The 15819-nt window shown below is 37.6% G+C and overlaps 1 protein-coding gene across 3 annotated transcripts in view; it reads left to right on the top strand.

Annotated features, from left to right (window-relative positions):
* SEMA3D (semaphorin 3D) overlaps positions 1-15819 on the top strand; it is a 170902-nt gene that overhangs the window by 116731 nt on the left and 38352 nt on the right. For all 3 annotated transcript variants that reach the window (XM_088134825.1, XM_088134823.1, XM_088134824.1), the window contains 3 exons: positions 4656-4770; positions 6051-6120; positions 7406-7550. In XM_088134825.1, coding sequence (XP_087990951.1) covers positions 4656-4770; positions 6051-6120; positions 7406-7550 — 330 coding nt within the window. The remainder of the gene's footprint in view (positions 1-4655; positions 4771-6050; positions 6121-7405; positions 7551-15819) is intronic.

The following is a 15819-nucleotide window of genomic DNA, read 5'->3' as shown; positions in this document are numbered from 1 at the left end:
TGGAGAAATCTGGAGAAATCGTGTCAGATAAAATTTGACATCTGACATTTCTTCAATAACATCTTTTGGACATAGTCTATCCATAGAAGCAGACATCATTACTGATGTTGTTGATACTGTGGCTAATATTTTCTGATTCCATTCTTCAGAAGTCTCCTTCACTATTTTTCTTGTCATAATCATCTTGCAGGCCTGAATATCTTTCCTCTACCTAAAATCTTTAGTCCCCTCTAGTGTCCAATTTATGATAAATCATGAAATTATTTATCTATGTTGTGTCTTGTAAAAACCAAAACAGGATCTATTTCCCATGAGAAGCTGTTTGTACTTCATAATTAATTCCAAAATCTTATTGTAAAAGTTTCAGCATTCCAATTTTAAGTGGACCCTTAGTCCATTTATAACTTTCTAAGATCAAAATCTCATTTAGCTTTTTGCTGTTTATTTCAGATTCTTTAAATTCTTAAGCTTATAATTAAAGTTTTCTTTCATTCAGGATTAAAGGCAGACTCACCCAGAGTTTTCAAACTTGTCATTCTGAAGGTCTGTAATAGCTTAGAAGTAAGTTAATGAGCAATTTCCACAAGTGAATAGAAAGGGAAGTTCTTTCCCTTTCCACAAGTGATTAGAAAGGGAATTTAATGAGCAATTTCCACAAGAGATTAGAAAGGGAGGTTTGCAAACTTAATGTCCTTTAAAAGTCTCTGCTGCGGTTGTGAGCAAGATGGCTAATCCCTTTCTCTCCTGGCACTCAAACCATGGAAAACCACTGTGGGCAATCTCCCGTCCTCTCCTCATCCAGAGAGGTTCCAAGGAGCTGGTCTACTTACTGGTTCCTTGGTTCTTTGTTGCAGTCATCAGCTCCGCTTTCTCAGAGCCATCTTCAGTTCACCATCCCTCCCCCAGAAGTTCTTAGTACATCCGATAGAATGGACTGGCCTGATTAGAGAGGAAATATAAATCTTTTCTGTCTTTTATTGCAGAATGTTTGGAGTGTAGCCACTGACCTCTAAGTGCAAACCTGTAGCTTGAGATTAAGCCAGGAAATATTCATCTTTTTTGTTAACTGCTAGAGCCTTTCATCACAAGGTGCTTTGAACATTGAAAATCATCTTTTGCTTTTAGTGATCTCTACCAAGAGGGCATCACTGAATTGTCCTAATACTGAATTAAGTACTGTATGTAATCACACAAAAAATGCCTTGAAAAAAACATAGAATAAGCTTCATTATGGTCTCAGACCAGCCTCTATAAATATAAAATAGGTTAAAGTATACATAAAATCTCCCATTGTTCATCAAAAGAACAATGAAGGAAAAAAGGGAAAGAAAAAAAAAGTTAGGGTTAAAGTTAACATTAAAGATATGAGAGGAGTTGTGTTAAACAATATTTGCTGCCTTATTCTTACGGCAGCCAGACAGAATTTGGCCATTTTTTAAAACAGCACCCTTCTCCTCTGCCAGGAGAAAGAAGTTATATCAGTCATCATTTCCGTATTCTTTCATGAGGAGCGTAATGAATATATCGTGTTAGTCTTTGTAAAAATTGCAATGCGGTAAAACACGTGGCAGCTCCCCTATGACATGGGAGCTATGTGGGCAGAGATGCTCATGGAAAGGAATTTTCTGATAATCGCCATCAATAGCTGCTGAGGGCAGGCAAATCTAGCTAGGGCAAATGCTCCACAATGTCTATGATTTGTTAAGGTTTGACAGTAACCAGTTGACTTGTAGTAAAAGTAAACCTCTTAGATTTACAATGCCCTGGTACCATGCTAATATCTGGCTACCATCCTGTGTCAAGAATTCTCTACTTTGGAAAAGCTTCTCCTTTCTGAAAGGGTAGTCAAGCTCTGAAGGGAAAACAAGGACTGAAGGTGTTGATCTAGGAACTGGGTAACCAACAGCAAGTCAACAGGTCATCTGGTTGCAGCCTTGTGCACTATGTTGATATATTCTGTCTATTTAAATTATGGTAATTGCATAATTTAAAATATAATTGGTGACTTTTTTCCCCCTGCTTTGGAGAGAGGCAGCACTTAAACAGCCAGTCTATAAATACATGCTTGCACTTGTTCATCCACTATTTCTTGATTCAAGGCTTTTTCAAACCATGCGCCTAGTAATGCAAATGATCGTCATTCAAAGATGTAACAAATGTTTTGGCCTCCATCTGCAACTCTTAATGATATTGAGAATCCAGGATGCAAAATTCTGTTAAACTATAGTCTTTACACAGACCTTTTCTCCAAAGAAACACTTTCTCTTATCTAGATTGCAGATTAATTGATAATGAGCTGAATTCACTGTTATTCTTTCTAATTCATCAATCTATGGATAACAATCACACCTAATAATTTTTTTACTGTTTGTTTTCTCTCTTTCTGGCATTACTACATAATAGCAAGTTTTCAAACATCTTATCTTTGAATATGTCCTTTCTTTGTGCACAAGGAATTTGTTATTCAAACTTTCCCAAAGGGGAAAATAGCTGTTTGCAGAAAAATTGCAATGCAATACAATACTGTCTGTTTAGTATAGTATGGCAAATGTAAAGAAATGTTGGATTCCAGACCTGTGTTCTGCTTTTTACAGGAATCTGTTTCTAGATGTCACTGAGGTTGTTGATGGATATAAAACATATGAAACATTAAATAAAACTGTAAAAAAAATATCCTTGAAGTGACATGTTTTCCATAGGAAGCTATAAGTAATTACTGCAGCTATTTTTTGCCAAATTATAACATGATCAAAGAGATGATGTACTTATACAAGATGGTCTACAAGATAATTAAATATCTTTCTAGAGTAATATTATTAAGAGGCCTTCTACTGAAATAGTTTCCAGAATGGTAACCATTTTACTTGTTGCAGCAAAAACCTTGAATCTGGTTCATCAAACTTTGCTTAATCTTAAAAGTTCCGCAGGAGCCTTTGTTATGTATTACTAGGAGAACATACTCAGAGATATAATTACCCTGAATTGCTTCTTACTCTCTTTTCTGTTTAAGAGAAGGCTTCAGTTTTTTTTGTGATTATCCGTTGACTGTAAACAATCTCTCAAGGTAAATGATCTATCTTCCATTTGACAATCTTTATGTAGGTTTCTAAGATCCAAGTGCAAAGATAAACAGAGATTTTATAGCTATTTCCTTGTATTACAGAGTAAGGCACTTCAAGGCAAAGTATTCTGTTACAGTATAAGAGTTTAATAAGCAGTTCGTGCTAATAAAATTGTTATTTGTAATGAAAAGAAAGCTCTAGAAATGTAGCAAGGCTTTGACACATAAGAGGCTAACAAATCCATTTCAGTCATAATTGATCCAGCTGTAGAAGAAAACTGGATTGAGAGCCAAAGTCATAGGGTCACCTGTTTCAGCCAAGGGAACAACTTCCTGCCTTCATGAAAGGTGCACAAAGGAGGTTTATCACTTCATCAGCCAAATGATATCCCTGCATTCCGGGAGGGATCAGTCAGGGCCTTTTGATTTCCTTCAGTCGCCCAGGGCATGAATGCAGTTTTAAAGGGAAGGAAGTAGCTGACATTAAAAAAGTGAACATGGGAACATAATAGCCCAGTTGGCTCCTGATTACTAATGTACTGTTGTTTAGAATATGTGAAAAGATGACATTGCTGGGTTGCCAAGAATAGCCATGCCCAGATTTGTATGGAATATACCGTCACCAGTGGATAGTTTTCCAGATGTTTCCAAGTCCCACCTTCATGTCAACATAACCAGCTGTTTCTGAGAGTAATATTCTAGAAACATCTAAAAGCCCACACTCCCTGAACCAGACCTGTTGGTTTGTAACTTCTGATAAGCATTGCCCTTTCAGTAACAACTTGTAGCCTTTTTTTTTGGTAATTCCCCTCCAAAATCATATTGCTGAATTTTTGGGATAAAATGCCAAGAAATAAAGGCATGATTTCTTGTTTGTTTTTGCTTTCTGGAACTGGAAAAGTTGCTAAACTTGCATGACACCATCACATGTAGAAGATGGGGCAGAATTGTTTAGAATAGTTGAGAAGACAGGACAAGAAATGATGAGTTTAAATTCCAAGGTAGATTTTGGTTGAACATCAGGAAGAGATGGTCAGCCATGGAACAGGCTGCCTTTAGAGGCTGGGGACTCTCCTTCACTGGAAGTTTGTAGATGGGGAATTCTGGGAGTTGAAGTCCACTCATCTTAAAGTGGCCAAGTTTGGACAACACTGCCATAAACCAATGGTTTAGCAGCTGCAGTCTTCATTCAATATGCTCAGTCAAAGCCAAACAGGCTGCATCTGGTTTTGTAGGTGAATTGAACCTGGCCATAATTGCCAGTAGTAACTGAAGCCTCAAATGCAGTGCTTCACAAAAGTGGATCAGTTGCTGCAACCAGTAGGTACTAATGAAAGGTTACAATGAATTACAGTTGGCTCTTTAAACCTTTTGTGTTACTGGAGTAGAAGATGGGGGGAATCAAATAAATAAAGTGAACAGTCCTTTTAGGAAATGGACAGAGATTCCCTATCTTCTTGATGTCCTCCTGGGCTACATGGCTTCTCATAATAGATTTGGTCTATTTGGTGCTCTCTTCAGCTATTTCACTTGACTTAAGTCTTCCTTTTAACCAACATATATTTTTTTAAAAAATGCTTTTCTCATTTTTTAGAATGACATTGGAGGCCAACGCAGTCTGATCAACAAGTGGACAACGTTCCTGAAAGCAAGGCTTGTTTGCTCCATCCCAGGTCCAGAGGGAGCTGATACACATTTTGATGAACTACGTAAGTGAATTTCAGTTGTCGCTGATTCTTTTCTTCAGTCATGGAACTGAACAGTGAACACTTCCGTGAACCCAACAATGTGGATTCAGAAGCACCTGATACTGGATGCCTTGGAAGAGAATTAATATATTTACATGGTTTGGAAAACACACACACACACACACACACACACACACACACACAGAAACAGAAAGAATTCATAGAATAATCTTGTTAAACAGAACTTATCTGAAAGCCTGTTTCTAGTTCAGTAGCAGACTGCTTATATGGGCAAAAAGATGGAATGTACAATTGACATTTCTTATAAATAGGAGAAGTAGCAATAGTTTTTGCAATTTTTGTAGACTTTGAAAAGAAAATAACTCATAAGGAGTACAAATGTTTTTAAAAAGCCTGTAAAGAATGCTAATCAAGAATTCTTGAATTCCTTTACACATTCTTGATCCTGACAAATAAAACATATGTTTGACTTTGTACAGAAAAATAATAATGGAAAATATACTTTAGATTTCTTCTCATAAATGTGTGTTATGTGTTATTCAACTTTAAAGTAGCAAATCACAAAAAAATGTTGGACCTTTCTCCCTGATGCACAAGATTTCTATGTGCAAGGCTTTCTGGGGAAGAAAAGAATATGAAGGAAAGTGATAAATAACTCTTCATCTTTTTTTTTTCTATGATAAAGGTTAGAAACAGCAATATAGTTTGAACTAGAGCTGTGACTCACTTAGTGAATCTACATTCATGGGTTAATCAGGTATGGGAAAAAGAGAAAAAATAGTTTGTCATATGCTACGTCATTATGTTTACTTGCCAACTATATCTCTTTCAGTCCTAAGAAGGGAAAAAGGGATTTCAAGATTAAAGTAATGATGAATCATAAAATTCTGTTTGTGGAGCACAATAGTTAAAATGCTAGAAGTTTAAATCATTTTTAATTCTTCGCAATGTTATACATATGCCTAAAGTATCTGCAAACATAAACATATAGCACTTTTAGAGTTTGGGCAGACAAACATTTTTACCATGTGCAAAAGATTAATGGTTAAAATTTGTGGGGCATAATTACTAAAGTGGACCAGTAATTATAAACAGAGAAGTAGTACATCCTGTGAATAAACAATATAAAATAAAATAAATAAGAATGTTGTATATGTGTCTGGGGGTGTGCATGTGCGCCTTTCTGCCAGCTTTTTTTCTGAGGTATTAGCATTACACTGCATGATATATTATAAAATGCATATAATCTGAGCTTTAAAATAATGTGTTATCCATTGCAGAAGATATATTCTTACTTTCCACAAGAGATGAAAGGAATCCCATGGTGTATGGAGTTTTCACAACCACCAGGTATATTTCAGGCCTTAAATCCAAATCTATACAAAAAAAAAATTTTTTAATGGAATTTCCTTGATGGATTATGCTAAAATATTAGGCTACAGATTGAATTACAATAAATGTTATTTTACCTTTTTACAACAGCTCTAGAAGGAGGGGAGAGGCAGAGAATTGGTGACTTGCCCAGCGCCACATTGTGAGAGGCAACTGGTCTAGGGATGAGAGTGTTGGCTTTGGTTTGGGGAAATCAAAATTCCTATCCAATCCCCACCTATGAAACTCTTTGTGTGGGCTTGGACAAGGCATGTGCTCTTAGCCTAAGGTTCCTCTCAGACATTTCTGAGGCTCAGATGCAGTTCTGAGCACCTCGGGAGAAAGGCATGAAAAAATACAGCATATAATCCCAATGCAGCCCTGGGATTCTGTACAGTATTTTTAATCAGCTCTCATGCTATATTCTTTTCTGTTCTGCAAAATTTAACAGAAAGTATTTTCAGTGAGGGGTGTAGTGATTAAAATCCAACATTTTTAGGCCTTCAGAAGAGTTATCAGGTACTGGCTTCTGATATGTACCTAAGAAAAATGAAAGTTCTGGTGGGAACAGTGCTTAGTAAAGTATTATTCCAAACTTCTCTTCAAAGACTACTTGAACAGGGTCATTCTGAGAAAAGACTCAGTGAGAGAACAAGGTTCCTTAGAATTATATCTCCTTTAAAGTGGTGTAGGTCCTGACAAACAGGTCTCTCTGGGATTGATAGCTGAAAGTAGGAATGTTCATTGTGTGGACTGATAGTTCCAAATCCTTATTTTAATTTTTGAATTCTCAATGGACTTGGGAATTTGAAAAATCAAATATAGATTTTGAACTGTAATGATTTAGATCAATGTTTTCATGCTTCTTTCCCTCATAAAACACTTCCATGTCCATTATTTCCTATAGACACTCTTATACGCCCTATATGACAATTCAGTTTCACTAAATGGAGGGTGCCGACTTTGGGAGATTTCTTTAGTAACAAAAGGTATATTGGGAAATCCAACTTAACCATTGCTTAATTTGTGCTGAGAGACATTGGTGGAACATTCCCAACAATCCCTTGCAGTTGAAATTTCAGGGGGAACAATCAATGATGCTTAATAACCTGCCTTTCAAGGAAACTTGCCTGCCATTAATAATCTGTTCTTTGAGAAGCTTCTAAAAAATACTTCATGCATGATCTGTCACCTGTCTTTGAAATGAGTAGTACTTCCAGGCCTATATTGAACAGGATCAATGACATGCCTGTGTCCTTTCCAGTTCTGTATTCAAGGGCTCAGCAATTTGTGTGTACAGCATGGCTGACATCAGAGCGGTTTTCAGCGGCTATTATGCCCATAAAGAAAGTGTGGACCATCGCTGGGTTCAATATGATGGACGAATTCCATATCCTAGGCCTGGTACCGTAAGTATCTTTCTGCTCTTCCCAAATTGGCCCTCTTGGTAAACCTCTTACATTATTGTGTTAGCCTGAATGAATGATGTTAATTTCCTTCCAGGATGTTTTAAATTATGCTTTTATTCCTTCCTCAACTTGACAACTTGGTTGGATACTATTTTTTTTAAGTTCTTCTGGCCTCTGAGATTGCATTCACCAGACTGCCAATTTCCTGATTGTCTCTCTGCTCTTCTGCTCTTTGTCTGCCTTTCCTTGGGGAAGAGAGATCATCTCTGAGGCATCAGCACCTCATCAATAAAAATAATGCCTTGGTTTGTCAAATGTTAAAGGACAAGTAAACATATCTTGTATTTTGTGATTCCCTTGTGTTTTTGCCCCCTCTGTTCATGATAATTTCTTTAAATTAAACCACTAAATGTGACCTTTTACTGGTATAAATTTTTGCAGAACGTGAGTAAATAGTGGCTGGCATTTTTAAAAATACAGTAATGAATATTAGTTATAAATAGTACTTTTGAGGTAGTAGTCACTTGACCGTATCCTGTACTTTCTTATCTCAGAGATATTGAGACTCTTTCGGGTGAGTATTTTAGAGAACTGAACTTTCCAGGCCATTACAGAATTGATAAGAATGGGTATTCTTCCAACCTTGCAGTATCAATTGCTCTTTGACTACAAACACGCACAATATTTCCTGATAATTTCCATAGTGCTGGTATATAATTCAAAAGGACGTAGACATCTGTTGAAAAACAGTGAACCACACAAAAAAATCCTGAAGCAAAATAAAACACAAAATATATGAAATAACATCCATCCAAAAGGGAGCTACCATATAAGGTCTCTTTATATGAACCAATGTTTTATTTTGACCTCATGATCTAGTGCATATGGAATAACATTTTTATTACTGCAAGTGTAATTTTAAGTTTGTTGAAATATGATACATAGATTCCAAGGCCATCTTCCATTAATATTTGTGTACTGGACTTCTGCGTCTCTATAATTTTACAATTTATATACTGTCTTTTGTTTAAAAAAAAAGTTAAATCTTCTTTAGCTAGGGTGATTCTGATTGAGTTCACCTAATTTCTAGATATGAATACTTGTTTTAATTAACTACATTGGGGTGGGGGAGGGCAGGAATGATGCTGGTATTAGATCTTCTCAAATAACCAAAGTTCATAATCTGAGCCTACTGTCTATGATGCGTATTCAACCTTTTGCCCAGGTTTTCCAAAGAAGGATTGCCTTGCTATTTTCTCATTTGGATTTCATCTTAATTTAGCATAATCATGAGGTTTAAACGGGACCTTTATCTGAATGAGCATTCGGTCTTTGAGAATCATACTTAGTGTAGTGCTTGATTTTCATATACCAGATGATTTCCCATATATCCTAATAAAATGATTTAAATATGAATAATTTAATTGTATAAATAGAAGAATAATCTCTCTGAAGTAGTACCAATAGTTCTACTTCAGAACTTTCATTTTTATGAACTTCTGAAAAACTGAATTTAAGAAGTTTTTGCATGTATTTGAAAGAAGCTTTTCAACCCTTTCACATTAGATTATTTCGTTTAGTGTGAGAATTTCCAAATATTAAGCCATTTGGTAGATTATTTTTGAGAAGAAAATATTAAGAAATGTTTCATAATATATTTTTCTTTTTCCAGTTTTTTCAGGAGAAAGACCAAAAGAAAAAGAAACAAACAACCCAAATCCTATTTTTCCATGTTACTTTTCAGGCCCTTTTATCTTTACATCAGATGACATGGTTAAAAGTGACAAAGGCTACATTCAATATACTTCTAGGCAGACTGGCTTCAGAAATTTCCCTAAGGCTACAAGCTCTGTGTTAGAAAGACCAAAAAGAAAACAGTACTGGGCACCAGTGCAAAAACACTTATTGGATAGTGCCTGTCTATTGACCAAGAATTTTCTTTTCTCTTCTCTTATGTAAAAGTTAGACATTGCACGGTCTGTTTCAGTGGTCAGAATAATACTTCTCTAAGGGATTTGGTGTACAACTATTTTTTCTGGCAATCAGAGTCTCCCCTATTGACTTCATTTCAAGATGGTGGCAGTTCAGTAGCTCATAACGCCAGTGGAGGCATTTCTGGAATTATGTGACCAGATTCACAAGGAAAGATGCATGAGCTTGAATTGTGTCAAAATCTATACATAACAGTTGATTTCTAATTAATGTTTCTACAAGAAGCAGAGAAATGAATGAAATACTTTGAATCCAGGGAAGTAACAGGGCAGTTGTTTCTTGTTTAAGATTTTAAAGCATCTGATTATATATTGAGTGCATCAAACAAATGTGCTGTGAACTGTATTCTTTCAAGATTAATTGCAGAAGAAGCACTTAAAGGCACGTTTTAACATATTTTGTCTCTCAAAGCATGAGGTTCTATTTGGCTGGTTTTACTGTCTAAGACAACAGTGCCATTCAGTCTACATGCTGTGAGAGAGATTCAGTCTTTGAACAAAATATTTCTCATGGTGCTTCTGTTTCTGAATGTGGCCTTGATGGATGGGAAAAAAGATACTACTTACGTTATCCTATAAGCTCCTCGACTGCCCTCTGCTGTTAACTTCACTGGGTACTGTTGATCAAAACTACAGTCTAGGATGAGGCAGGTGAACATCAGTTTCAAAAGAACAATTAAAAATGGCATTTTTCATTTAATGCATCAGAATATAGGTAGCAAATCTGTGAAATTTTATTTTCCAGTTTGGTGAATTAGAAGAACCAAGTTCAGTCATGTGCATGTGTGTTTCCTCTGATGCTGCACTTTTATTTAGGCTTTTCCTGATACATGTATTTACTCAGAAAAGTTTTAAAATGTACCATATTTTGTGCCTATGTTTCCCTGAATTTACACATGTTGCTTAAATCTATGGATTTTAGGGGGTTTGTTTGTCTTGCATAGATCAGATTTCAGCTCATATTGTTCTGTTATTCTGTAGATTAAGGGACATGAGTATAAAAATGCAATCAAATTATGATTTCATTTGTCTCTTGATGTGTGTCTGTGGCAGGGAGATTGATTAGAACATTTGAGTTGTAAATTTAAGGCTTAGATCCATATCAGCCTTAATATAATTAATAAAATTAATTTCTATTCATGATTAATTTATTTTTAATTAGCAGGAATTGTGGCCATAAAGCTTTGCCTGCATAAGCAGTTCTTTTCTTCTTATCCCTGTTTTGGTTCCCTGTCTAAATAAACAATAGAATTAATTGTTTCCATGGGCTGAGCCTTAATGAATTTGAAGACAGGGGTAGATGGACGAGGTCTGATGCAGCCTGAACATTCAAACCGAATATCTGAATTATTTGGAACAAATTGCCCCACTGGACCCAGCTGTATTTGATTTGGACTGATTCAGACTATTAAAAGGCCTGTGCCTGTGTGCCAAAAGGATCCAGATTGATTGAGATGTGTTTGATTCGATTTGTAGCAGTGAGCCTATCATGTATTTCTTGCTTGGTTCAAATACCTGCGTAGAAATGAATGCATGAAGAAAAAAGGTTTTCCTCCAAAATCCTGTGCATGAGATCCTATTTGCATAGTGACCTGTACAATGTATATTGCCTGATGTACGTGATCTGTACTCTCTCTTAGGGCTGTGCAGTGCTTTGGATTTGAAAGGGGAAAAATGTTTTGGGGCATGCAGAGACTCCCACCAAGAACTTGTCTGCAGCTCCTTCAGCAGCTGCACCTTTTCCCAGGACTGCACAGCTGCCTTCCACAGTGATCCTGGTGAAAAGACGCATTTGGTTGAAAGGGTTGCAGACAGGGGTTGTCTGCATGCCCCAGGCAGTCTGAAGTACTCCAAAACCCTGCACAGCCGTACTGTCTACTGTAGGATACAAATAGTGCAGAAAAACCGACATGCGTAGGTATTGATAGAGAGATATCCTCAAATCTGATTCTCACCCAAACTTGAGGAACATCTCAGTGGCTCTTCTGACTTACCTGCTTGCATATACTCTCTCCGAATCAGATATTTTAGCATGGTCTTTGTCTCTCTACCATGGAGTTCTCTTGGTTCCTTTTAAGCCAGCAGGAGGAATAAAAAACAAAAGGTTTGCTGTTTGTTTTTGTTCTGCACACTTTCTTTTCTTCATCCACCCTTAATATGTTCTGGTTTTTTTCTCCCAAATGAATCATTGCTGATTAAATAACAGCTCCCCTCCCTGAACCTTGTAAATCTTGTTGTATTTCATGGTTGCTAGTTATGTAGCAGGCAAAGCCAACTCAAGGTTGTTTTCTTCCCTGCTTTTTTGGGGGTCTTTGCACTTCTCAAAAAAAAGAAAGAAAGAAAGAAAGAAAACCTCTTTCCAAGTTTTCCCTAGTTTTAACAGCCTAAACGATGTGTTGGAGGGGAATATGATATGAAATGTTTGAGGCAAATCCTAGCATAAGAGTGCAAAGCAAACGTTAAACAGAGTTTGAGCTGATTCCAGATGCCACCTGAACTAACAGTTTGATTCGGTGCAGAATCAAGCATTAGCAGGAGCGGCCAGCCCTCCTTTACAAAAATATTTTTCTTTGAAAAAAGAAAAGATTAGATTTTTCCTTGACTTGCTTGCTTCCTGACAATTTTCCATGTATTTAAGCCCTTTCAGAACTAAACATCAGCTGAGTTAGTGCAAGATCAACTTACTTACATTGCTCTAAAACAGTGTTTTTCAACCTTGGCCACTTTAAGATGTATGGACTTCAACTCCCAGAATGCTGGCTGGGGAATTCTGGGAGTTGGAGTCCACACTGCTTAGAGTAACCAGGGTTGAAAAACACTGTTCTAAAACCTTCAGTTGCATGGGGCCTTGAATCCCACTGATTCAAAAAAAAAAAAAAGATACGGGATTCTGGGACAAATACATTAAAATAAACCCTATCCTGGGCTGCAGTATTTAGTACTGCATCTTGCTGTCTGCTTGCATTTTGAAAACTAGTATCTCAGAGAAAATTCCATCAACTTTTGCCAAAGGAGGTTTTGGTTCTTTTGGGCAAGCATTTGTTCAGCCTTGCAAATCACTTTCCTGCAGCTCAAGATGATGCAGTTCAGGATATGCATGCAAGGCAAAATGTGTGGGATTCAAGGTCAAAACAGACAATAAAAAATATAAAGCAGACCTTGTGGCGAGGAAGAGAAGGAGAAGGCAACACATTTGGTATATTTATTTTCTGTAAGGGAGTTTTCAAAGAAAATGTTGGAGTAAAAGTGAATCATGTACAGTTGCCATTGAAGGAATTTCTCTGTCCCTTTTGGGTATATTCAGGTCAGGATTCTGCAAAATAAATAGAGAATTCCCAAAGTGCATCAGGGCTTGCTTGCTACTTTTGAAGTGAGTGAAGTGATGCTGTCTTGTCTGAAAACATGCAGCAGCTCAAAGCAACCAGTCCACCCTCCATAACAATTGCATCCCACTTATGAGGCCTAAATACAGTAGCTCTGCTTCAAAGCTTTGTCTCTACCAAACCATTGCTATGGTCAAGGGCTGCCCTTGAAGTCCACCCACAAGCTTCAGCTGGTCCAGAATGCAGCGTCACAGGCAGTGATGGGTACGCCTCGATATGCCCACGTAACTCCTCTGCTTTGCAAGTTGCACTGGTTGCCAGTTTGCTTCCAGGTGCAATTCAAGGTGCTGGGCACTACCCTGCATGGCAAAGGGCCTGGTTACTTGAGGGACCACCTGTCTCCCATAGTATCTGCCTGACCGGTTCAATCTGGCAGGGTTGGCATACTCTGGGTTCCTTCTGTTAAACAATACCATCTTTTGGGACCCCAGAAACGACCTTCTCTGTAGCAGCGCCTGCCCTTTGGAATGAGGTTCCCTCCCCCCCTGAAATTCAAATGGGTCCCACCCTTAAAGTTCCTTGGGGAGAGCAACTGATGCTCCTTTCTTCCTTTCTGTTCCCCTCTGCCATTGTAGTCCCTTGTCTTATGCTGTTTTTGTGTTTTCTGTATTGTTCTCTGTTTTTTAAATGTTTTAACAATTGTAAACTAAAGCTAGAGTCACTGGGAATTGGGCAGCATATAAATTTAATAAATTACTCTTATTACTCTTATTAATTGTTATTGTTGGTCACACAGTCAGCCAGATGTTTAGACTGGATTTGGCATTTTTATCCACCTATCGAGTCTTTCCCGAGGACCTAGGATAGGCAGCTGTTGTTTGATGGTGTTAAAAGTATTGTCTCAGGATATAAGCTGTTCCAAGTAAAGCTGCCTTTTGCAATTGACTGATGGTGATTTTGTCAATGCCGATGGTCTTCAAGTGGTGCTCCATACGTTTTGGGATTGCACCCAAGGTGCCTGTTACAATTGGTACTATTTTTGCTTTCTTTTGCCACAGTTGTTCTATTTCTATTTGCAGGTCTTTATATTTTGTGATTTTCTCCAGTTCTTTCTCTTCTATTCTGCTGTCTCCACGTATTGCAATGTCCACTATCCAGACTTTTTTGTCTTTCCTCTTCCTCTTCTTTTCAAGGCAATATCTTGGCTAGAAAAATCAGGTGATTGTACTTCAGTGTGTCATACCAAAGCATCAAATCTAGCCCACCAGATTTAGCTACTGTTTCAGCCTGCTGGAGAGGGGCCTGTGTGCAGGTGCAGAAGACCATTACAGTCTCTGGACTAAATAGGATATCCACTCCTATCTGGTACTTTAAATGGAACCACCTGACTTTGAAGGGTCCTTTGAAGTTTTCTGATCCAAAGAAGCAAAGTTCTTCATAGCTCTTCTAGGGATATACCATGGGGATCAGTTTTCAGTATTTGCATATTCAGAGCATGAGTTGGAATATGAGCCTTCCCCAACCTAGTGTGCTCTAGATAATTCCATAACTGCTGTCTGTGAACTCCAGTGGAATACATCTGGAAAAGGCTGATCTATATTACATATTCTGATTCTTGAAAATTTTACATGTGCTGCAGCCAATTCAGCCACCATTGACTTTAAGTTAGTAATAGTGACTCTTAATTAGTAGCATTTGGGCTCTAGGGAAGCATTTGGAATAGAACATGTGTGCAGATAACCTTTTGGGATCTCACCCATCTTTTTCTGTGGCAGGAAGCTTCAGAGAGAATTGCACTGTTAGGAAAAACAGTTGGAAAAAAACCTCTGCTTACGATTAATCAGTGTCTTAGCTGAAACTGGTTAAGATCTTCAAGGGAAAGGAGATAATTCAGACAACCAGATGTTGTAACTCTGAGAGTTAGAAAATATTCATTTAAGAAACATATCTGATTAAATGCTAGTGTGCAATCAAAGGCTGGTTCAGACCAATTAGTGGTAAAAGCCACAATCCCCATAACTCTCAGAACTTGTAAAAGGGTGTCTGTGACTTGAAAGGCCACAATGGCTAAATATTTGCAGGTGGAAAATGGCTTCCCTGAGCACCAAGAATATGTTCTGAATCTCCTGGATATGGCCTGTTAAACCCAACCAGTGAGCCAACTTCAATTGGTTCAGGCTGATTGACATACTTATACACACATCTGTCTTCCTTGCATACATGAAGGAATTATTTGAATTATTCACAATATGATATCTAGCATTGCATTATGAACAAAGGTGAAAGGAAGCTTTTCATGGTATAGACATGCTAGTGGGATGTATTCAAATAAATGGCTTATTTTGAACTAGCATGTGAATCTGAGCTCCACAGCTTTTGAGCAAACGTAATCTTTCTTTTTTCTTCTTGCATCGCTCCCCACCATCCATCCAGCCTTCATATTTGTTTCCCACCAGTTTCTCTTCTTCTTTCCTTCCTCCCTCCCTCCCTCAGTAAGAGAAGAGCTCAAGCCTATGAGATAAAACAATATCTTCAGCCAGTGTACTATGATGCAGGTCCATGCACCTGTTTCAACTTTAGTCAGCTCTGCCTCCCTACTTAATACTATGTTTGGAACAGAAAGGACTACCTGGAGTATAGCCCTTAGGAATTTAGATTGAACCTTCTCAAGAGGATTAAGGGAGTGTAAGGTCCTAACTAGGCACCAAACAGTAGTTGCACGAGCCTTAGCTGAATATAGCTTCAGTGCTACTGGGATATACTGCGCTCCTCTGGTGAAGTGAAAAGATTGAATTGCGGCCACTGTTTTTTGAGCATTTTGTATAATATAATTTTGGTGTGTACTGCATTTGATGGTGCTGTGGAAAACCATGCCCAAATATTTAAAAGATTTTACTTGTTCAATACTCTGGTCATTTATCCTCCAGACATGCAGTTTAGGTCTCTTTGCAAAGA

The sequence above is a fragment of the Python bivittatus genome, unplaced genomic scaffold, assembly GCF_059951505.1.
Source record: "Python bivittatus isolate LINGU-HERP-01145 unplaced genomic scaffold, Pbiv_v1 ctg000120_np1212, whole genome shotgun sequence".
Lineage (NCBI taxonomy): Eukaryota > Metazoa > Chordata > Lepidosauria > Squamata > Pythonidae > Python > Python bivittatus.
This window is presented reverse-complemented; position numbering and strand designations above follow the sequence as displayed.